General features: G+C 46.6%; 1 protein-coding gene across 2 annotated transcripts in view; it reads right to left on the bottom strand.

The window, feature by feature from the left end:
• ARHGEF40 (Rho guanine nucleotide exchange factor 40) overlaps positions 1-24,972 on the bottom strand; it is a 382,900-nt gene that overhangs the window by 47,748 nt on the left and 310,180 nt on the right. For both annotated transcript variants that reach the window (XM_078644086.1, XM_078644087.1), the window contains exons 19-20: positions 21,635-21,812; positions 20,994-21,110 (exon numbers count right to left, since the gene is read on the bottom strand). In XM_078644086.1, the coding sequence (XP_078500212.1) occupies positions 20,994-21,110; positions 21,635-21,812 (295 nt within the window). The remainder of the gene's footprint in view (positions 1-20,993; positions 21,111-21,634; positions 21,813-24,972) is intronic.

The following is a 24,972-nucleotide window of genomic DNA, read 5'->3' as shown; positions in this document are numbered from 1 at the left end:
CCTGAAGGGGGTGGGCGGTCTGCCGTCAGATTTGTCATAGCACGTCACGTCACCAGGCCAGGCCCAGGGGCATGCAGCACCACAAGTGCGCAAGAGTGGGGACGGAGGGCGAATTTTTGCACCGTGCCCACGCATGCGCACTCGTGTTTTTGTTTGGTTGCAGCATGCCCACATTAGGAGCCCTTCGGCCTCCTAATGGGCGTGCTGCGGGCGAGAAGGCCTGTGCCCCCCCTGGCGCCAGGATTGGCCGAGAGGTGCTGTGAGCCTGTGACGTGCCGTGAGGGGAGCAGAGCAGAGCCCGGAGGTGGCGCAGACCGGAACCGGCAGCAATGTAAGGTAAGAGCGTGTGTGTGTTTTTCTTTTATTTGAAAGTGTTTTGTGCGAGCGTGCGTGTATGCATGAATGTTTGGTGGAGAGTGTTGTTGTGAATGGATGTGTATGCGTGTGTGAAATTGAATACATTTCTTTGAGTGTTGTCTGTACAATGCGAGTGGTAACTGTGTTTTTCACTCTATTTTTCAATGCAGAATGTGGCTTTGCATTCAAACGTTGACGAGAGGACGCATTTAGTGCTAAATGACAGTGGTAAATTATGGATTTTCAGTTGATGCAATATTGCTGAAATTTAACACACCACTACCACTTCCTGGAATAAAAAAAAAACAAACTACAGCTAAAAAGGAATGTCCGAAACTTCATGAGCACCAGAAGTAGAAATGTAAATGGGTTTGTGGTGCTCAAAAGCGCCACAACGAAAACAGAGAGGAGGCGCTGGATAAACAGGAATTATTACAAAACCAGAAAGATAATCCCGTTATACAATAAGCAGTCCTGTCACGATTCCAGGTAATGCCTCCGAGGCAAACGGCAGCCTGGTTCCCAAAATACATCTCTATGTTTCATTTAATGCTCAGGTGCAACTGGGTGTATTAAGCTCTTTGCCAAAGGGGCTCTAAATCTGTTTATTGTATATTTGAGTAGCGCTACTTGGACTCTTAACAGTTGTTTCCAGGCACTCTGGAGCTGGGGTTTGTTGGAGGTCTTGGAGGCTTATGGAAGTGCTTGGAAGCTGGTGGAGTGTGATAGCGCTTTCAAGTTCTTAATATTTGGAGCTTTGTTTGGAGTCTTTGAAACATCTGGGGTGTGATTGGAGCCCAGGGTCTGAGGTGTATCCCTCTGGTGCGTGTTTGGTATTTTAGGAGCGTGCAGTATGCACCTCAAAATGTTCCTGTCCCAGGTCACCCCTTCACTTGACCTTGGGACGAAGACTCCTTCTGGTCAGGCGTGTTATCTACGCTCATTGGCCACCAGCTCCTGCCCTTTCAACAGAGCCTATCCCTGAGGCTGCTGCTGCCTTCTAGCAGCCCCTCCTCTGCCTCCAGTGAGGCAAGGGCTTGGACCCTCAGCATGACTAGAAGGCCCTCTTTGGCTAGTGACGTGTTTTGGAATTACGCCAAAGAACAGATTCTCAGCCCTGTCCTCGCCAAGCTGGTGGCAGAGCTAAGTCATAGCAGTAGTGAGCTGCGTAATGGCCAAAGGTGAGACTTTTCTTCACACTAGATAGGTTTGGAAAATCCCCGTGTCTGTGATGGCATCTGTGCTCGGGCACCCCTCTATCAAGAGATTCTGGTTCTGAATGCCCATCTGTGGGGCCTCCAGGCAGCTCGGGGAAGTGGTTATTCCTGGAGAGGCCTCGGGTCCGGATGGGCATGTTTGCAAGGATTTGTATATGTGTGTGGAGCCGTTGAGATAATTTGTCTTCATCCAAAGCCTAGTAATAAACACTTTGGCTGTGGTTTCTGAAAAGGCAGAACCCTAAAAAGAGTATGAATGGATGTATACCATGTCTCTCTCAGGTGACTGAGCATTCTCAAAAGCTATCTCCTTCCCGGTGGCCTACTAGCAGGAACTCACCTGGTGGCCAGATAGTAACTATCCCCATCTCCCACCTGGAGTGTGGGCAGCTTTGTATGGTATCTGTATTACATATGTCTGCCATGCTGTTTGTTCTTTTAACAGACAAGCCCGGTGCACACAAGGGTGAAATCTAGTCCTCATGCCCTGATTACATTGCCAGTTAGTACAGAGGGAGCAATGAAACATGTCTTCTGTTCTTCTTAAAATGGTCTAAACGTGGTATGCTCTTTTTCATCACGAGTGTGGGCATAAAAATTAATGACAGTTGCTATGTGCTGCACGCAACTCATTTTAATGTATTTTTCTTGTGCGAAAGAATTTTCTCCTCCTTATATGGGGGCCGAGGAAGGTTTTATTGAGATGTGTGCTACACACAATAGGATTATATAGAAAACATGCACATATAAAAAATTATTCTGATCTTGTTCAGTTGTTGGTTCCTCCGTATGTATAAGAAAGCTTTCGATGATGTAAAAGTGAGCATATTGCTGAAAAACTGCCTATTGGCTCCCTGGTGGTTATTTACGTGAGGCACTTCATATTTTTATATATCTTTATTTTCATTTTTTCATATATGGTTTTTCCCTACGGGTAGGACCCGTCTAGATAGATAAGAAGCTTTTCCATCCCAAAAGTGAAATAGAGGGACCCCATGTATTGAGAATCAAATGTGTGAGACATATCAAGAGCTTTTGTTATGAATGAATGGTTTGAGTGGGGAGCGCCGTTGACATTTTCCCCCCTAGAGCTCCTTGTTTATATAGGAGTAATTCCAACTAATGCTCACAGGGTTGTGGACAGAAGGGCACACTGCTGCACATGCTCTGGGGCTGTCCTAAGCGCCATCCATTCTGGTGGGGGTGAGGTGTAGGATCTCGGAGGCAGAGGGGGCGCTGGCCTGGTCAGGTAAGTTTTCATTTTATTTTTTTAGCCGCGACTGGGCACATTGCTTCAGAAGTCTTGGGGTAGTGCTTTGGATTCTTCACAGTGCAGTGGTTTTATGTTCCCTGCATTCAAATGGCTGTTGTGATATTGTTTTAAGATGTTAAAAAAGTGCAGTGCGTGAGGTGTTCTCATCCTCCCCTCCTGTCAGCACTAGGCTGGCACTTGACATCAGATGCTCTATAGGTTTAGTGCACTGAATGTGTAGCTTTAATGTTCTCTTGGTGTGACACGTTATATGACTGGCTGGGCGCATGGATTGGATGTTCTGTTGGCGCTTTGTGTGGTATGCTCCACTGTGCTGTGTTTTATTGTTGTAGTAAAGTCCTGATGGTGTAGTTCAGTCTACTAATGCTTGGATAATATACTGGAGCTGTGATTGTATGTTTCATTGGTGCAGTGTGTTCAGTGTTTTGTTTGTGCTGTAGGTTCTGTTGGTAAAGTGCTGAACAGTCCTGTTGGTGCTGTGCTTGGTATGTGCTTTGATTCAGTGCAACTAAATGTTCTTTCAAAGTGGTGTATTCAGTCTTCTGTTTGTGCAGTCATTCTAAGCACTATCTCCTCAGGCATTATTACATATTATATTGGTGCAATGCTTGAAAGGTTCTGGTAGTGCTGTACATTCTATGTTCTCTGTTTTGGAGAGCTTGGGTGTCCTTTTGATGTTCCCTCGTGCAGTGCATTATTAGAGGCTACTGTCTCGCTGGCTAGTAACGCATGGGCAGGGCTAGCACATGGCTCAAAACAACAATGGGATGTAGGCTGCACTAAACACCGATTCAGATTTAACACAGGCTTTCCACTTGGTATGGGATGATGGTTTTAATGTCCCCACGTTTTATTTGTGTAATGCAATAGAGATCACAGGGGTGACCTTAGTAGAACCCACAGGGTGAGGGATGTGGAGAGGCCGGGCCGACGACTGGACAGGGTCATCAGACCTCAGAGTGGTTGACACCTTTCTGCTTTCTCAAATTTGCTTGAAAATCCACAATTTGCCCACTCGTTTTTAAAAAATTTCTTGAGGGGAGAAACCCCCCGTAGGTGGTTCAGGCACGCTCACTATGCTCACGCAATGCAGTACGACAATTGTTTTACGCCCCCCCACTTTCAAATGGCACCATCCGCCACTGACATCTTCTATCACCATCACTCGGTTAGTCGCAGTGGGATTTATTATGATTTGTAAGTAATTCTGCTGTATCCAGCCTACGATAGCTGGACCACTTCTCGCTCTATGAACTTTACCAGTCACTTCAAGATCCTGGAACTGGATTTTCGCTCAAGATACCCTCAACATCAATGTTGAAGACTTGTTATGCGGTCTCTGCATAATCATTGGGATTCTATGTCAGGACCGGAGGCGAGAATTATGCATGAACTTTATTCTTTATTTACAAAATCTTGCATCAACTTTTCCTTTCACTGGCTGTTTATTGATTACTGTAGAGCCCTCATATCCTGCCCACACTGTTTTTACCCTCAGATGTGGGTCGAGCGATCAATTCTACAACTCTTAGAGAGAAAATATGTGGGGAGCTAACGCTACATGGTCCTCGGACTGCTAAACAGCATGCACATCATACCATATCGAGTCCTGCCTGCTTACTTGCTGGGCATCATGGCTTGCATTCCCCAAGTGGGTTCCCCACAGCTACTCGACCCTTGCAGCTAGTTTAGTGCATTGGTCGCTCCTGCATGGTGATCTGACGTTTGTTTCACAAACTATTTTACAAATGTAGGTGATTTCCTGGCAGGACTTATCCCTGCAAGCCTGGAGCTTGACGCCCCTGAATGGAGTGGTCGGTATTGAATACAGAAACTCATCAAGAGCTGTCCTGGCTCAGGGGTATACATATCCAGGGTGTTGCCCCTAATTGAACCACAGGTCCACTTAAATATAAAAACAATTTCCCTTGGGGACCCTCTGGGCTTACACCACATACTAATCACGCCTATTTGGTGCTCCTCAAAGGCCCTACCAAGGCTGAAGCTGTACCAAACTACCTGCATGAGGAGGAGGAGGTAGAGGTTATCTCGTGCGATAAGTGCATTGCAGAGGCAGTAGCGGCCTCATTCCAAAAAGCAATAACATCTGCCCTGGCGCCTCTGGATAAAGCAACTCTTGCAGCTAGCCACCCAGAACCCTTGCCCTGGTGGGAAGACCACACCTGGACCTTTTTGGGGCTTCAGAACATCCGGGGCAGCCTTCAACCCTCCCCAAGGAGAGACTGAAATGCCCCAATGATCCTAACACCACTCAGGATGCTTTTGATGGCCAAAAAGGTCTTCCTGGCTATAGAATACCCTCGGACAGAAAAGCACACTTACACTGGGGTACGACCTGATGGATTCTTCAAACTCTGGTGGTGCCCAAGAACCCCACAGACCGTGGCGCTCTTTTGGTGACACCACCAGTCCGGTTCATCCCAAGGACACCCCAAGAGACACCTCTCAGTTCCATATGCTGAGCCCAGGGGATCTATATGACCCCAGTTCAATAGAAGGTGTCCCAGCAAAGTAGCTGCTTATGTGGTGGCCCTGAGACCTTACAGGGCTGAGCCCAACAAGCAATAATATTCCTAGGAACGCTAACTACGCCATCTCAGCAGAACTGTGCCGATCCCTGTTATTCAAGGTACACTGCCAAAAGGAGGATCCCGCTTCTTTGGAAGCATGGACAGTTGCATTTGGAGCCTACTTCAGAGGCCCATTTATAAAGGAGCTCTGTAAATTTGTATCAACCTTCACCTCCCTGACAATGCCCAGGCCTCTTTTAAAAAAGTGCTTGCCACTAGGGTTTTCTTAGGGCCAGCAGAGGAAGGGGGTGCTCGGCTGCCCGCCCCTTCAACAGCCTCCAACTAGGGCAATACTCCTGGAGAGAATTCTGGAAGGATCAATGGGGATTTGGAGGCTTACTCTCTTCCTGAAGTACAGGGAGAGCATGGGATAACAGATGTCTCTCAAGGGGCATGTCCAACGCCAATTTATATTCCATTCTAATTGCACTTCCATTTCTTCAAGATCTAGTGGGGACAAGCTGGCAGAATTCCTCTCATACTGGCGGCAAATAACTTCAGACACCTGGGTGCTCCAGCTGTTATGGGATTCCACATAGAACTTTATGGCTTCCCCTTTTAAACCATACTACCCTGCTTCTGGTCCTCCATGAGGCACAACTCAGTCTCGTTGATGAGGAGGTGGCAGAGTTAGAGCAAAACTTGCTATCACAAGGACCTCCTTACACCCCAGAGGCTTGATAGCAATCTGTTTCGGATGTATGACATTACAACGCATGCTTTTACCACGCATGCCTTTACAACGCGGTTTTTACAACGCAAACCTTTACAACGCATAGCGCTTTGGGGTGCTGGATAGTTAATAGTTTAATTTACTATTCCAACTCCAGTCCCCGTGGACACTAGGGAAGGTGATGGATAGTAAATTAAACGTATTCCCTATCCTAGAGCGCCCCCCAGCGCAATGTGTTGTAATGGTTTGCGTTGTAAAAGTTGCGTCGTAAAGGCACTGCGTGGTAAAAGTTGCGTTGTAAAGGATGTTTCCCATCTGTTTCTGGTGCAGAAGGACAAAAGCTTCCGTCCAGTTATAAACTTGCAACACTTTAAGGAGTGGCTGGTCTACCACCACTTTAAGATGGTGAGATTAAGAGTAACACTTACAGATAAGTTGCCATGAACTTCTGGCGGGTTCCTTCATGATCAAGGGCTGGACCAAGGAGAAAGCACAGTTCTGTATCCTCTTAGAGACCTCAACATCTCAAACAACATCTCAGCTGTGAGATACATAAACCATATGAGAGGTACACGGCCAAGAGTCCTTACAGAAGGGCTTCTGCCAATTCTGCCTTTAGAATCAGGTGGCGTTGACAGAGGAGTATCTTCCAGGATGAACCAACACAGTCGTGAAATACAACTCGAGGTATCGACAGGATTCAAGCTTGTGGAAACTGGACACTACAATGTTTGATACACCGAACAAAATCTGGGGTACCTTCTTGGCGGAGCCATTTGCCTCCTGCCTAGACTGTCAAATACCATGGTTCTTCAGCTAAAGACTGGATCTAGAGGCAGTGGCAATAGATGCTTTCCTGCAGGACTGGCATCAGGAGAAATGCTATGCCTGCCTTCCCTTTGCCAGGATCACAAGAATCTCAGCGCAGATAAAGTGACAGAAAGCAGATGTGGTGCTCATCACCCCGATTTGGAGCTCTCAAGTCTGGTTACCAGTTCTTCTGTAACTTTCTTGGGATTCTCCAATCTGTCTACCCCACCATCATCTTACTCAGAGGAATCTGGAGGGATGTCTGCACCTGCTAGTCCAGAAAGGCAGTGTACATCCCATGCCTATCAGAACACACTGATGGTCTCATACACAAAGCATGGGCAGAGAATATGACCGAAAGGTATAGATGTGCTTGGAAGAAATGGCAGGGTTGGTGTGTGTGACAACACTTTAATCTAATGGAGTCAGACATCCTCACAGACCTGGCTCTCCAGGGTATGGCTTACAGGTCGTTAAACACCTTTAGATCTGTCATATCAGTGGGGCACTTACCCGTCGAAGGGACCCTGGTGTGGCAACATCCATTAGTGTGTAAACTATTTAGATGTATCAGATTGTCACTTCCCCCAGTACCAACATATTATTAATTATGAGATGGCAATAAAGTATTTAATTTGTTCCTTTCCTGGCAAAACAACGAATACTTGATCAGGAAAGACTTATCTGGTAAATTAGCGATGTTACTATGCTTGCTTTGTAGCAGGAGAGAGTCAGATACAAGGGCACTAGACATTACTGCAGGATGTATACTCCAGACAGGATTACCTTTACTGTCTTCAAAAGTACCAATATGCACAATTGAGTAAAATAAGCGCAAAGAAAGAGGCCCCCTACAATTCAGATGACATTCCTTAAAATAGGGAAAAAGTAATCAATGTATAGATTTAAGACAACCTTTTAATGAGCAATAACAAATTACTAATAAATGGACAGTATAGATCAGAAAGAATTAAAGACCACAAAGTATGTTCTCATAGCCACGGGCCAGATATGCTGTTGATATATTGTGTGTATGGCTGATATATAAAAATCCTCCAATATTTCATGCAGGTCTGCTGTAGGTCAGAATGGCAATGGAGATAAGAATTTAGGCGTTAATGAATAGAGAACGGGGTAGCGCAGCGGTGTTCATGATACAGTGCAGTTGAGTCAATAAAATGCTGTTATGAGCATTCGAAGATTATTTTCGCCCAGATGGGAGCCTCCAGATATGGGGTTCCTTCATTCATTTAATCTCCTGGAAATTGTTCCAGGCGATTACGTGAAAGAAGATAATATCAGTCAACTATGAACACCGCTGCACTACCCCGATCTCTATTCATTAACGCCTAAATTCTTATCTGGACCGTGGCTATGGCCGTGGCAAAGAACTGCTTTGTTCCCTATGACTGTCTAAAACGACTGGTTTCCCCAATATCATTTGACAACAGATTCATCAATTGTCCTCTAATGTGGCCCTCTTCCTGACAAAGACACCTCTGCAGTGCTGAAACGTGCGTAAAATACCACCAGTCATTTGAATTTGTGCCACTTAGTTCTCAACTGAATCTGTTTTATATGGCCAGGCGCCGTCGAAAATGGCCGCCTAAAGTCCGAGCTCCGCCGGGACCGTTGTTGTCCCCATCAAATCCGACCCTTTATCCTTGCTGGAGCGCACTGCCATCGGAGCCCTCAGCTCCCTCAGACGAGGTGCTACATCTCCGCGCTTGGAGGGGAGCCCCGGGACCCACTAGGAGCGCCGCAACGGGATCGGAGCTTCGGCGGCCGGCCGGGGGTGGAGGTCCGGAGCCCCGGTGCCGCCGCCCGCCCAAATCGAGGCCCAGGTCTGCGACCCAGGTCTGCGGCCTACATCGCGAACGAGGCCTGTGTGGCGCGGAGTCGGCGGAGGGCGTGGCCACATCCAGCGTGCGGCGCCCGGGCTGCGGCCTGGCTGGAGTCGGAGAGGTGCTGGAAACAGGCGTGGACAGCTGTGGGGGAGCCTAGTGATCCGAATAGAAGGCCGCGACCCGACGCCGTCCCTACGGGGCTGGACACGTGAGTTACTGCCGCCCCAAGCGAACACCACATATACACGAGGGGAAGACGGGCCACGCCAAAATATGCCCCGAAGGTGGGGTTTGATATATCAGCCCTGATATCGAGCTCTGAGACGCCCAGCGGGATATACGGCACCCAACCACAGCGGCGTTAAGGGTCTCAGAGGACCCACTGGTGGCGCAGGGCGGAAGCGGCCATAGTTAGTGAAGCACGAGGGCCCAGAACGCTGCTTGGCACGACTGGACACTGAGGGCTCGGGCTCCTTGAAGCATTGGGCAGCTCTACTGCAGGGGGCACGGACCAGAGTACCGCAGGACATCCGTAGGCAGGCTCCAGCCCCGGGAGATACGCTGAGAGAGGCACGTGGCGGCGGCGGCCGCTGGCCACACTTCAGAGCGAGACCTGCGTCGGCGCGGACCCATAGACTGCTACCGACACGCACAGGCGGCACCACCACTGGACTCAGGAGCGCCCTGATCCGCCATGCGGCCCAAGGGGGGAACAGTGACCCAAACCAACAAGCTGGACCAATACGCGGTGCCAATAACGCAGCCGCAGCCCGGTGGGGCGGCAAAGGACGGCAAGGACCAGGCAGAACTCTCCCTGACTTCCATAATGACTGTAATCCAGACCCTTGGCACCAACCTCGAGACAAAAATGGACAAAATCTCTATCGAGGTGAACTTGCTGCGCGCAGACCTGGGGAAAACCACAGAAAGGTCCAAGACTAACGAAGTGGACATCAAGGCGCTACAGGCCTCTGAAAAACGGCTGGAGGGCAGGGTAAACTGGCTCGTTCACCAACACCGGCAGATGACTTTGAAGCTCGAGGGCCAGGAAGGGAGGGCTCGGAGGAGCAACATACGCGTGGTAGGTGTACCGGAAGGAATTGAGGGAGATAGTTTGGAGCTGTTTCTGGAAGACCTGATCCCTTGCCACCTAAAGCCCAAAAGATCTTTACCATCGAACGGGCTCACCGAGCTCCGATCCCGAAACCCAAACCAGGGACCCCACCGAGAACAATCATCGCGACAGTACTCAATTATCGTGATCGTGATGCAATCCTCCAGGTCGCTAGACAACAGGGAGACCTGCAATATGAAGGGGCTACAGTCCGGTTCTTCCCAGACTTCACACTTCAAGTCCAGCAGGAACGACGCTCTTTCCAAGGGGTTAAGGCGACGCTCCGAGAACGAGGATTTAAATATATGATGTTTTTCCCAGCGAAGCTGAAAATTATCTCAGGAGGTAAAACCCTCTTCTTCACGTCACCAACAGCAGTACAGGAATGGTTGGATACAACGGAGCTGGAGGCACAGGCAGGGGGAGATGGCGGCAACTGGCGGGAAACCAGGGCCCCCTCCCCTGGATCGGCAGTGGGGAGATCGGAAGGAGATGAGCAAAGCCAGCGATCCTGGCGATCCAGGTCGAACAGTCCCCGCTGGGACTCGGCCCGAGACAACACAGCGCGATGAAGACACGACCATTCGCGCCAGAATTCATCGAACAGTAAAGTATAAAAAATACTCTTTGAAATGTTTGGGCCGTTGAAGCTGGGTAGCACACATGTCTGCCCGGGGACTCTGAGACTTCCTAACAGTTTTTAGTTGCACTTTAGACCTGAGGGACCTAACGTAGTGGGGCAATACGGGTATGGCGGCCAAGGACGGGGCCGGCCCACGTTTTCCCACACAGAGTTTCCTCGGAGGGGGTCTCTCTCTGGGGTAGGGTTGGGCGACAGGCGCTCTGCTAATTGGGATGGTGGGTAGTTTGGAACCCACAGAGCAGGGAGCAGGGTGGGGGGTCTGTTTTTCAAGGGAGGGAGGGAAAGCTGCGCGAAGTTGAGGGGGGAGAAGGGGGGGCCACATGTTTGCAGCAACGATAAATGTTTGTATTGAATGTGCATGCTGGGAGGGGAGCAGGGAGGGAAGGGGAGTTGGGAAGGTTTTACGGTCAAGTATAGTGCGTAATGACAGAGTCGATGGAGGCACCGATGTGCGGGGACAGGTCATCTCACACAGTAACGGTTATGGCTAAGAGATGGGAGAAAAGTCTCAAAGTTCTGAGCTGGAATGTCAATGGGTTAGGAGATAGACTTAAACGTACCATAGTCCTACAGTTCATTAAACGGTACCAGCCGGACGCAGTCCTGCTGCAAGAAACGCATCTTATGGGAAACACATGTCAGGCTCTCAATAGATGGGGATACACTCTTGCAATTCACTCTGGCTTCACCTCCGGCTCTAGGGGCGTAGGGATCTTGTTGCGTCGCTCACTGCCCCTTCACACAGACCCGCAGGGCCGCTTTGCAGTAGTGTCCGGAAGATGGGAGGGTTACAAACTGAACCTACTTTCTGTATATATCCCGCCTGGCCTCCAAACTCAAGCTTACACAGATCTGGGCAAACTGCTACTCTCCCTCCCCGATGGTCAATTGGTTATGGGAGGAGACTATAACGCTGTGGTGTCAGGGACCCTGGACAGAAGTCCTCCCAGAGACATACCTCAGGGGCAGAAATGGCTGGCGGACTTCCTGGAGGCCTTCGGGCTTACAGACGTATGGCGCCTGCTTCACCCGGCAGATAGTCACCTTCTTCTCTGGGCCACATCATTCATTCTCCCGCCTTGACTACATCCTTACTCTAATACAACACGACACAACAGTACAAGAAGCGACGCACCTAACCCGTGGCATATCGGACCACTCACCGGTCTTTACACACATAACATTCGGGACCCGACGTGAGGGCTGCGTTGCGCCAATAAATGCCTGGCATTTAAAGAACGAAGACATTAGGAGGAAGCTATCCAGGTCAATTTCCCAGTACTTCGAAAGTAATACTGGATCGGTGGAATCCCCTGTCACCCTGTGGGAGGCCTTTAAGACCGTGATTAGAGGGGAGGCGCTATCGGCCATTTCAGGCAAGCGGAAAGATAAAGAAAAACAGGTCGCCTCAGTTGAAGCAGGTCTTGTGGTGCTGTAGAGGGAAGCGCGTGACGACGGGGCCACAGAGGTGCGACATAGATTGCGGCTTAAAACACCAGAATATAGAGAACTGGTTACTCAGGAAGCCCAAACGGTAGCTCGACACAAGATGGGTAGGATATACGACCAGGGCGACAAAGCCGGGAAACTTATAGCATGGCTTGATAAAAAGCAACAGGCCAGGAAAGTAGTGCCAGAAATACACACGGCATCGGGGACTGTAGTTACTGAGCCCCAGGAGATAGTGGCTGAATTTGCGCGACACTACAAACAGGTCTACAGTCGGGAGTCGGACCGTCCAGAGGAGGACTCGGTAGCCCTCCTGACAGATATCCGAATGCCTTGCCTATCGGATAAGGATCGGGGAGCCCTTGAGAGCCCGCTTGATGTCGCTGAACTCCAACGTGCTATAGCAGAACTTCGCCCGGGCAAAGCCCTAGGACCCAACGGCCTCCCAATAGAGCTCTACAAGCTAAAACCGGATGCCCTCAGTAAACACCTTAAACATATGTTTGAAACAAGCAAAGAGACGGGACTGTTGCCACGAGACCAACGCATAGCAACCATAGTGGCAATACCTAAGGAGGGGAAACCTAGAGAGTCCTGCGCCTCATATAGACCAATCTCGCTGCTCAACGCGGAGCCAAAAATTCTAGCCAAAAAGCTCGCAAACCGGCTTCAATCGGTCCTGCCTACCCTGGTCCACCCGGATCAATCAGGGTTTATGCCCCATCGCAACACCGCACTTAACATCCGACGTCTCAACGGGGTACTGGGGCAACGCCATAGGTTGCAAGAAGATGCGGTGGTGGTCTCGCTCAACGCCAATATGGCATTTGACACCTTAGAATGGCCCTACATGATTGCAGTACTGCGTAAATTGGGCTTTGGACCTAATTGTTTAACTTGGATCCGTCTCCTCTATACGGAACCGCTGGCCCAGGTGCTTGTAAATAACAAGGTCTCTGAGGTTTTTACCTTGGAGAGAGGGACTAGACAAGGCTGCCCTCTCTCTCCCCTTCTATTCGTGCTTTCCCTTGAACCGCTCGCGGCCTGGAGAAGGCAGGATGTTTACCTTAAAGGGATAGCCTGGGCAGAAGGATGGGAAGACAAAATCTCCCTGTACGCCGACGATATCCTTCTGTACCTCTCCAAACCGCGAAGATCTATAATGGCGGCACTTGATATTTTCACGAGCTTCGAGCGTAACTCCGGATTTCGTATCAACTGGAGCAAATCTCATCTCTATGTTCTCCATGGTGACCCCCCGAGGCTCCCCGCCACTTGTCCTATAACAGTGGCAGAGGACGGTTTCAAATATCTAGGAGTCTTCGTCTCCACAGACAAGACTCTGCTGTATGAAAGAAACCTACTACCACCTCTGAGGCGGCTCCAACGCGACGCCAAATCCTGGCAGCAACTTCCACTGTCATTGCTGGGCCGAGCAGCCCTTTTTAAAATGATGGCACTGCCAAGATTTCTTTACGCCTTACAGACCTATCCAGACCTGGTACCCAACTCGTATTTTGTAGCAATTGAGGCGGCGCAGCGTGACCTCCTCTGGGCCGGAGCGCCTAGAATCGCATTGCGCAAACTCACACTGGAATGGTACGACAGTGGGATAGCCCTCCCAGACATCCGTAAATATTACTGGGCAGCCCACCTCTCAGCGATTAACCAGGGAACGTACAGTGACGGTAACGATCCCGGATACGGGATGGACAGATGGTTACTACCTGGGAGGAATTATGAGGTTGCACTCTACTCCAAACCAGGCAAACACCAACTCACGGGACCGACACAACACTCAGTACAGATATGGCACATTGCACAGCGGAAACTCGGGTGGTCGGACGTCCTCACCATGGCCACTCCTCTATGGGCCTCCGAAAAACTGGGCAACTTGGGGCACACTAAGGGGTTCCGTAACTGGGACCTGATAGGAATCTCACAAATCAAAGACATCTGGGACCCTAAAGGGACACAAGAAACATACGAACTTGCACAAACAGAATACTTTCGATACATGCAAGTGCGACACTCCCTGCAGGCGAACATTCCACCAGAGACTACACTACCTCAGATCTCCCCACTCGAAGACAGATTACTAGATGGACACATGACAGAACACGCCATCTCTCTCACATACAAAAAATTCATCAATAACCCCCCTGACATGCTCCTCCCCCTAAAAGAGAAATGGGTCGCTGACCGGCTTGAGATAGATGAGGAAGAATGGTCATATGCTCTTGCCTCCCCACGGGAGGTGGCGATCTCGGCTCGACTGCGACTAATTCAACTGAAAATACTGCACAGAGTATATATTTCATGTAGAGACTACAAATGATGGGGAGGGGAGGTGAAGGGATCTGCAGGAGAGGGTGTGGTGGAACGGGCACCTTTTTCCATATACTATGGGACTGCCCGAAGGTGCAAAGATACTGGGGTGCAAAGATACTGGAGACGGGTGGTGCAATGTATGCAGGAGGTGTGCGAAGTAGAGATTCGCCCAGAGGCTAAGAGGTGTCTCCTGAACCTCTGGGAGCCCACGGACCTGTCTCCAAAAGGGAAAATATGGGTGACACTTGGACAGATGGTGACAAAGAGGAACATTGCTAGACTGTGGGGTGCCCCCAATCCACCGAAACTGATAGACTGGCAAAGCGACATGGATTGGTGTATGCTGCAAGAAAAGACTGTGTACGCAGCAAGAGGGTGCCCTCGGAAATGGGGGGAAATATGGACATGCTGGAATGACTTTAGAGGAAACATCTGCAAGCCTCCGTATGCCCCACAAACTGGCTTAGAAGACATAGAATAAAATTGTTTTCTCTATAGCTTTGTATGTGAGGAATATACTAAAATGTCAATGTATCATTGGTGCCGTAACAGACTCAAGTATGATGTAACTTGCTGACCGTGTTTGTTTTACTACTAAAATAAAAAGAATTAAAAAAATAAAATAAAAAAAAAGAATCTGTTTTATATATTGTCAATTTACAACTGATGAACAAAATGTTACCATTCTATCAATGTTTTTAAATTTGCATTCAGTGTGCATGTGAGTTTGTATGACAGATACGAAAGGGAGTGTATGATTATTATAATGTTCTCTATTGTTAAAATACTTATATGCCAATTGTTGTACTTTTGATAAATAATTTGTGGTTCTTTCTGATCTATACTGTCCATTTATTAGTAATTATTTATTGCTTATTGAAAGGTTGCCTTAAAAATATACATTCATTTGAGTAAAGTATCCAGCATTTAGGGACTAACCAAAGCTATGTGTGATGGAATGCTTGAAAGAATATCAGAGGGTACCTGATGAATGGAAGCCAATAGGAAAGCACCAATGTTCCATTCCTCTTCGCAGACATCTCAAGGTCATGCAGGATGAAGGTATTAATATCAACGTTTTTGGAGCTCATTCAGCTAGAGGTGCTATGGTTTCCAAAGCATTTTCACTAGGGGTGAGGCTGGAAAGCATAATGAATGTGGCAGACCGAGCCTAAGATTGCACATTTAGAAGGCTTTATTTCAAACATCTTGTGGATGTATGCTCGTTGGTGCTAAGTAAGCTTTGAACATGTACAATCCTCACCTCAGGTCCTGACAGAATGAACACATTCCTAGCATTCATTAAGGAAAGCTCAAATTCTATTAGGGACACAAAGGCAAGTATTATCACTCCTCACAGAATCCAAGCATTCAGTTTGTGATCTTTGGATGTTAAAGCAGATGATGACCTTTAGGACTACATTACTCTTGTTGTATAGTACATAATCTGATTACAATGGTTAATACAGTAATGGTATACAATACATGCATTTGTTGGTAATATCTAGGTGAGAATGGGTGGTCATGGTGTCTGACAGTGAAATGTTTGCTTATCAGGGATGAACAAAGAAGTGAGTGATTTGGCAGATTTAAAGTTCATGAGGCTGTCATGCGAAGAAAGTGGAGGGGTAGGAAGTGATCACATTTATTGAAGGGATAGCTGGCTGATGGTTGGTAGGACTATTGGTACATGTGAAGCATAGTTTATGGTTTTGACTTTTAAGAAGTTTCTGGAGAAAATAAAGAAAAAAGTTGATGCATTATCTTTGCCTCAGTGTCCTTAATAGAACTGGGGGGTCGGAAAAACAACAAAGGAGCGTCATACCAATGTAGACTAGAAAAAGAGCAAGCATGTAGCAACACTCACAGTCTCAGTCAACTGTGAGGGGAACCTCTTTGGGTTGTTCAGAAAGCCCTCACTCACCAACCTAGTTGGTAACATACTTCATCATCGGGCCCCACCAGGAGTGGCCGAATGCCACCCTAGTGTGCTGCAAACGCCAGGTTTCCGTGGAGCTGTTTTTTGTTGTTGTGCATGAAGTGTGAATTAAGTGAGTTAAAAATGTCCCAATTGTGTCAAAAAAGAAATGTATTATTTTTGCCAATTGGACATGAATGAAAACAAAAGTGTGGGATAAAGGCCCAAAATTAAAAGTCCAGATTTATCCTAATGTGTGGTCAACATGTTTCTGCCTATGTGATAATGGTATATCAGGCGTTCGTCAGGACCAGTGAAATAAAGTGTGATGAAATATAGTGATGGGCCCCGGTGGTATGGGCGCGCTAAGGCCCACCCTAGCCTGGGGTTACAAGTGTTAAAAGAGATTGTTTTGTAAAAAACACTGTATCAAGATTCCGTCACATTGGAGTGGAACCAAGTTTATAACAAAGTGCTAACAATTAGAGCACCATGGGTATCGGGAGGGGGACGGTAGCAAAATGGCACACCCCCCTGTATGCTAGGCACCCGCTCGGTACCTGCGTTAGCCTTCAAATGTCGGATCCCGAATAGAACTGAAACTTTTCTTTACGATTGCTAGGAAGTTTTTAATTATCATACACAAGGAATGAGAGTCCACCATCAGTGTATATTCTTTGCCTCTTATTGTGGACACTGCCTAAAGTCTGATTAGTTTTCCGTGATGTTCCACTGCATTTACATATTCTGCCTTTTCCTCAGCTTCTTGTCCCTCAATACTGAGCACACTCTGCTGACTGTCCACTGAAACTTGGTTCCTGCCATCTTCTCTGCACATTCTGGCAAAATGGCCTTTTTTTTACCACTATTGCGACATTCTTCTCCCACTGCAAAGCAGTTTTTTGACTTGCCCGAATTAAAAATAATTCCACATCTATGACAAGGCTTAACCCAAGGGTGTGTGTGCTCACATTTTGTCTATTGTTGTGATTTCGTTTTGAAATAAGCACATTATTTTCCTTCTACTATTCCCTTCATCTATCTGCCTTTTCATCAGTGTAGGAAATTTGCTTTTTCTCCAGGGTCACCCCGGATGGGCTGTAGGTCTCTTTGCACTTTCCCCTGCGAACCAGTGATAAAGTCGTGTGCTCCTGCTTTCAACATGGTAACATTAATCGGCAGATCCCTGATTGGAATTTTTAAGTTATCTATAAGTCCCTAGTATATGGTACAAAGTGTACCCAGGGCTGTAAGTTAAATGTCACTAGTGGACTGCAGAACACATTCTGCCACCCATTACAGTGACAGTAGCATGACTGGAGGCCTAGAATTTGTAGCTTGACTACTGCAGTTTTAAGCTGCAAATTCAACCTGTCAAAATAACCCCTTTTGATAGATCAAACCCTTACTTCTAAATATTTATAAATCGTCCAAATGTAGTCCTTATTTCCCAGAAGGCAGAAGTCATTGTATTTAAAAGTAGGACAAGTAGAAATGTAATATCAAATATGTCCTTACAAAGATGCAAAAGATATTTCACTGTAGCAAGGCTGGCAGTTTCATAGGAAAACATCGGGCAACATTATTACATTTAATAATGCTAATTTTTGTCACAAAACCGCTAGAAAAATAAGCAACTACTTTTAAAAGTTATTCAAAATCCAATTGAATAGTGAAGTCGGATTGTTGATGAATATTAAAATAATTTTAGAAACTTGGCTTTTACCTGCCTAAAGTCTATGGAGGTCTGTTTGCATTTGCTCTCCCCCTTCTGCCAGCCAGTAATACGCTTTTAAATAGATATGAATGGGTGTGAAATGCCCAGGAACAAACAATATGCTGACCTGCATGGGCAGAGAAAATCCCTCTGAACTTGACAGAATATGCAGGATAAAGATGAGAGCATCTTTTTGGATATTACAGTGTGAAAACCTGCTTGATTGTAAAATCCTGCTTGACAAGTCTGTAGGGTTTTACATATAACACTTGGGACGCACTTCAAGGGACGTCAAAAGGATGGCAAAACAATTCTTGTGTATTCATTGATTGGTTGCTGGTAAACTCTGCTTCCGATTTCTGACTTTTGCCTCTGGGGTATTGGGAGTATAGTGATTCCCCAAACTGGATTGTAGTGTTCGATATGGGAGGACACTGGGATTACTATACTGTATTCCCTACACATATCCCCAACCCTCATAGCCTATGTTTTGTGAAGCCGAAGACTTCAGCCATCTTGAAAAAGCCTAAAGTGGGTTTGGTTGACTCCAAGAACTTTTACCCCATTGGTTAGGGATTGCCCAGGAGCCATTCCCACCCACTAGCCTCTGCTAGGCATAAATGTGGCATCTCCAGGCACCCACTATAGAACACTACATGACCTGAGGAAGATCAGAAGGGGACTGAACCTGTTGAGACATGAGAAGGACCTACAAGACTGGAACTGCTCTCCCTCTTGTACTCAGGACAAAGCAGTGTGCTTTAAGGGTCATAAGGCTGACCGTCTGTGTAGCTACAGGGACACAACAAGCTACAAGAGGCCTTTCCCTGCAACTGCACAGCTGACCAGTGGCTACTGGATCTCGATTCGACCAGACCCTACTGTTTGGCCTCTGCCTGACACCCTGTGAGTCTGTAAGGGCCTCCCCCAGGGTCCTGAAGGGCTTCAGAAGTGTACTCCTATGGTGGATTAGGACATGAAGGACTAAAGTCAGAAGGTGAAATCTTTGACGAGGATGAACCTGGTTAGTGTATCCAACCCATGCTCTATCGTTTTGAGGGTTCAACCTAACAAGAGTTGTGACTGTTCCTTGTAGTCACCCACCCCAAAATAAAATAAAATGTCTTACTATCATTTACCACCACCTCTATAGTCTATGTGTATGTCTTTCATACATTTTTCTGGTTCTTCCACCACTTTGGCAATTGTGATAGCTCCCTTAAACAAGCACTGCTAGCTGACCAAGGATGTTCCTGCACCTCGCACATTGCACTATGACCTGATCTTTAATCAGTTCTTCTGTATAGCACCAAACTGACATTTAGAAGCAAGGTCTCTCAAACTGGATAGAAATTCAACAACAAATCCATAGGCTTCTGCAGTTGCGTGTAGAAATTATGTCGACACGTTATTACATTTACATATTTTGAGGACCTTGTTTCCAAACACAGTTTTGCTTCTTCGTAAACATCATGTATTTCATTTCCTTGCTCATCAATTACCGGAGGTAGATATTTAAATATATGCTGTCTCCTTTCCAAGGGTAGCAGGCAACAGATCATTCTTTTATGCCGTTGGAAGATCTAATGTCTGGATTCAGTTTCAAAAATGTCAACTCAGTCTTCCCACTCTATGAGAAGAGAAGCTGAATGCAAAAGAAAAATGGGTGCAGTAATTATTGATAGAGATATATTCATGTCGAATAGCAATATTTGAGGGCTTGCAATGTGGTGCTATATATTTGAAATGCTTCATTTTGACAAACGTTCACACCGATGATCTGTTTATTTATGCTTCATGTTTGCAGAATAATGAGACGTAAGCCAACAGATGGTGTGATGCACTTTGTAAGTCAATGCGCATGTGCTGCAATGTGCTTCTGCACATTAAGTGGTGGCCGTGCTGATCTGTGACCCGATTTGGAGGTTTGTTTAGCATAACACTAGTACCCTTACGAGATTGGGTTCGCACTGAGGTGAGATCAAGCAGCTGTCAGATGTCTTGTTCTACCCTTCCTAGCTAGGGTGAGTGAAAGCACAATACTGCGTGAAGCATCTGAGGCCAGACTGTCTATTAGGCGCGAGGATGTGCTTGTTAGCAGTAGTGCATAGCATGAGAGAAGTCCAAAAGAACAGTGACATTGTTGAAACTAATGGTGCAGGGTGGCGATGTTTCAATAAAATAAGGTGCTAACAAAAATTGTAGGCAAGATTCACAGACATTGTGGACATACCCGGTTTCTTTTTAAGAAGTGTGGGTTCTTCAATTCAACTAGGTTGTTCGCTATCATTGTGGTTTAGGCATGGTTGTCACCAAATTGTTGAGTTGAAAGATGTCTCCAGAGACTGTCTTGATTGAAGTAGAAGGATTGATCAGGAACAAACCCTGTGAAGCCCATCTAGACCAGGCACCAGTCCTCAACCAACACAGAAGGGTTTCATGGTAAACAAGATTGGAGCTTTCTGTTATAATAACATTCTGCTGCATTCAAATTTACAGCACTCGCACCTCAAGACTGGATTGGAGATTACAGAATTCACTGAAAAGAGTGAATGATTAAAGAAAAGCAAACACTTTTCACAAGTAACGTTGAATACCTTGAACAGCTTCCAAAGTAAACACTCTTGCCTAGGGTTGCTGAATGTCACACAGGCAGACAGCAGCATGGCTACACTTTCACCCTATTAAAAAAAACATTCTGTCCAGGCTTCTCACGTAAATAATTTATTTCTACTAAGCTTCACTTCACACTAGAAGGATTCAGAACGCTTTCTTAGTAGTGGAAGGTGTGGGGCTTCCTTGAACATCAGGCATCCATGAAGAGAGAGGAAGGAAGAACCTTTCATATGTGTCTAATTTAGCTGCTCGACCCAGCTTACAAGCGAGCAGCCTCAGAAAGGTGGAAAAAATTGGAACATTCTTTATAGAGTTCAGTTATGATTAGATACCTAATCGGGCGTGTACATGAAACATAGGATGGCAGAAAGAAGGGTGCTTTATGTTTCGAACATGGTTTGGGAGCACATTTTATGCAGACGGTCATCCAGGTTTACCTCTCGCTGTCAACAAAGCATTGATTGTCCTCTCGCTGAGTGCTCCAAAACTTGCTTTGATATCTAGGAATGGTTTGCTGCCCAGACCTACGGACATCAGCTCTGGAGAATGACGCTCTGTACACAGAGAGAGAGAGGAGAGACATCGGGAGGTTACAATTCAAGTGAATGAGATCAGTGAGATGGAGATGATGGACTGAGAGAGACATTCTGCCAGAAAAGATAATGTAAGAGCAGCCAATGAGAGGTAAGGTTAACCAGGGAGAGGCTGGGGAAAGAACAGAGAAATGTGAGAGCAATGAGACATGTGAAGACAATATACTACATATATAGTTCAATCACCCATCCAATTTATGCTGGACAGAGGATTATTTTTCTAGGAGTAGCCCCTATGCCACCCAACCATCAACGAATGTGCCAGCGCTGGTATAACAGAGTGTCGTAAACAAACATTGCTTTTTTATGTGATGGGTTAGATCATAGCTGATGCTGAAGGCGTTCTACTACATTTTGGTACAGGCTATGTTCTAGGTATGATTGTGGGTTATGTTAACAATTATGTTAAATACTTTTTTGCAACCCCTTCAACCCTAAAAGTGACCTAGTGTCATAATGTGTGTTATTTGAACAAACTGTCTCACCTTTGTTCTCAGTGGCCTGGTGCCACAACAGCTGGGCAGTCACAGTGGTCCAGCGGTTCTTGGCTTCCACACTGCCTGCCTGGAAGGTGAAGGACTCTCTGGTTTTCCGGCGCCTGAACCAAAGCTCGAATCGGAGACCACTGTCACCAATGTTCTCTGTGAGACCCATGTCAGCAGTCTAGTAGAGCCAGAGATGTGGAATGAGAGACACAGTAACAAACAGGGATATTGAGTAAACAGATTGGGCAGAGGGTAGGCTGGAGAAGGACTCAGCCAGGGAGAAAGAGCGAGATGGACTTGGTTTAAGAAACACTGACAATGACAAGGAGAACACAGAAACATTGCTTACAGTGAAGGCCACAAAAAGAAAAAGAGAGATTGATGAGGAAACATTAGGCAAGAAGAGAGAGCAAAAGAAACAGAGGTCAGGAGTGGTCAAAAATAGAAAAAAGTGTAGGGAGACGTTAGACTGAGGAAGCAGAGAGCATGAGGGACATGCAAGGAGAATAGATTAACCAAATAATGATTACTTGAGGGCATTTCTATGATGGAATGCATTTAGGAACACAGTTACTTGCCTGTAACACTATTTCTCCAAGGTTGCATATTTTATAGATTACTTTAATTGTGAATAACTCCCAGCCATCAGAAGATGACCCAAAATAAACAATGTATTCCCATTTCTAACATGAGAAGGAGTAGTTTCTTACCTGTAACTCCAGTTTTGTAGTAGGGGTATCTCTGTTATAGTCATAATCTAGTAATTAGCCCCGCTCATGTGCGGGGACCCCGGAGCAATCAAAAATAATCTCTTAAACTGTCTTCTGTGCAGTCCTGCATAGACACTTAGAGAGAATTAAAGACAAATAATGCAGCCTATACATGCAAGGCTACACTGTCCAGTACTTCAACTAGAAATGCAAAAGACATCCCATCAATATCATATTCAGCACAGTCTGCCAAGTTTCACCCATAGAGAAACTTACCCCTTCACCAAATCCTTGGAATGATAGAGAGGAAGGGATGGACAGACAAGCCCCCATAGGCTGCCATTATGTGGCTTAAAAAGGGATACCGTGCCTTTAAGGAAAGTTTCCAGAACTCTCGGTATCCCAGAATGCACAGCAACTCCCTCCACTTTCAGTTCTTTTTGGAGGTGTATAAAGCTAGACCTGTAGCATTCAATATTCCATCCTTTTCTCCACCGGGGAGGAGGGCGGGGGCTTATGACTATAACAGAGATACCCCTACTACAGAACTGGAGTTACAGGTAAGAAAGGAATTAGTTACTTACCTGTACACTATAGTTCTCCAGTATTATCTTTCATAGATTCACATGCTTGTATCTTCCCCGTCGTCATGGTGGGAGTCTCACGGTAACAGAATGACCAAGCAGTATCATAGAGAAGAAAAACTGCATAGAAAATCCCCATAGGGGCTGTATTATTTGGTAACCAGACCATATCTTTGTTTGGACCAAAAGCCAGCCAATCAGCATTGCTGCCCTGCCCTCACACTCCCCAGCAGAAGCTTCCTGCCTCAGATTTCCGTCCCCGAGTGAGAGACATGGATAAATACCGAGAAACAGGATCTGCCTGAGAAACGGGGAGGTGGGCGGGCGCATGTGAATCTATGAAAGATAATACTGGAGAACTATAGTGTACAGGTAAGTAACTAATTCCTTCTCCAGTATTACATCTTTCATAGATTCACATGCTTGTATCAGAGTAGTAAGCAGTGCTCACCAAATTTGTAGCGTTTCCAGGACAGAACTAAAAAGGAAGCTCTGCCGTAAGACAAAGGTATAACAATACACATCAGTATATAAGAAATACGATAAATGCATGTTGACACATAAATCAAAGTATTGCATAGACAACAAATCATGCCATTATGTCATACCTTACTGAAAAAGACGTTTCAGAACAGCTTGTCCCACTGCCGTGTCCTCTTTCCACGCAGTGTCCAGACAGTAGTGTCTCGTAAATGAGTGCACGCTCTTCCACGTTGCTGCTCTGCAGATGTCAGGCAGCGCCACTCCTGCAAACAAGGCCATCGAAGTTGCCATCTTCCTTGTGGAATGTGCATGTACCTTAGAATCTAGCGGCTTCCCCGCTTTTTCATGACATTTCAGGATAGCTGAGGAGATCCATCTGGCAATACTCAGTCTTGACAAAGGAAGACCCTTCCTTTGCCCTTCAAAAGCAATGAACAATTGCTTGGACCTGCGGAACGTTTTTGTCCTTTCAATGTAGAACTTTAGGCATCTGGAAATGTCTAAAGAGTGTAAGGCTCTTTCTGCCTCCGATGAAGGATTGCTGAAAAAAGTAGGCAAAATAATGGGTTCATTGAGGTGAAAAGATGTTGCCACCTTGGGAATAAAGGTAGGATTTGTCCTTAGTATAACCCTGTCTTGACGAAATTGTAAGAAGGGTTCCTCCACTGAAAAGGCCTGGATTTCACTAACCCTCCTTGCTGATGTTAAGGCGAGAAGGAGGGCCGTTTTCCATGACAGGAACTGCAAATCTGACTTGTGAATAGGCTCGAAAGGAGGCCTCATAAGCTGCGATAGTACTGTGTTGAGGTGCCACGGCACAGGAGGGCGTTGGATGGGTGGATAAACCCTAAAAAGTCCCTTGATAAACTCCTTTATTATTCTGGAGGACCAGAGAGATGTTTCATTTGGCTTCCGCCGGAAGCGCGATATTGCTGCCAAGTGTACCTTGACCGAGGCATGCGACAGACCTGCCTTAGATAGCGACAGCAGGTAAGGAAGGATACCTTCAGGTTGTACTTCAAACGGATGCAAGTTTTGTCTGCTGCACCAATGGCAAAAACGGGACCATTTCGCTGCATATGTTTTGTTTGTTGATACAGCTCTAGCTTGTGAGAGAACATGTCTGCATTCTTGCGAAATATCTAGATTTTGAAACTCCCGCTCGTGAGGTTCCATGCTGACAATTTTAGAGATTGCAGATTCGGATGCAGAATTTGCCCTTCTTTCATGGAGATGAGGTCTTGAAATGTCGGGAGCTGGATTTTTTCGCCCCTCGACAAAAGAAGTAGGTCTGAAAACCACGCCTGTCTCGGCCAGGCTGGTGCTATCAATATGATCCGGCACGGTTCCAATCTCATCTTGCGCAGTATCCGCGGTATCAACGGGAAGGGAGGGAACGCGTATGCAAACCTTCCTGTCCAATCCATGTGGAATGCATTTCCCTTGGAGCCCTGTTGATGGTATCTGGATGCAAATTGAACGCACTTTGAGTTGTTTTGCGTTGCGAACAAATCTAATGTGGGAGTGCCCCACCTTTGAAACAGGACGCGAATCTGAGTGT

This window comes from Lissotriton helveticus, chromosome 5_1 (assembly GCF_964261635.1).
Source record: "Lissotriton helveticus chromosome 5_1, aLisHel1.1, whole genome shotgun sequence".
NCBI lineage: Eukaryota > Metazoa > Chordata > Amphibia > Caudata > Salamandridae > Lissotriton > Lissotriton helveticus.
The sequence above is the reverse complement of the archived record's forward strand: the minus strand, read 5'-3'. Positions and strand labels throughout refer to the sequence as shown.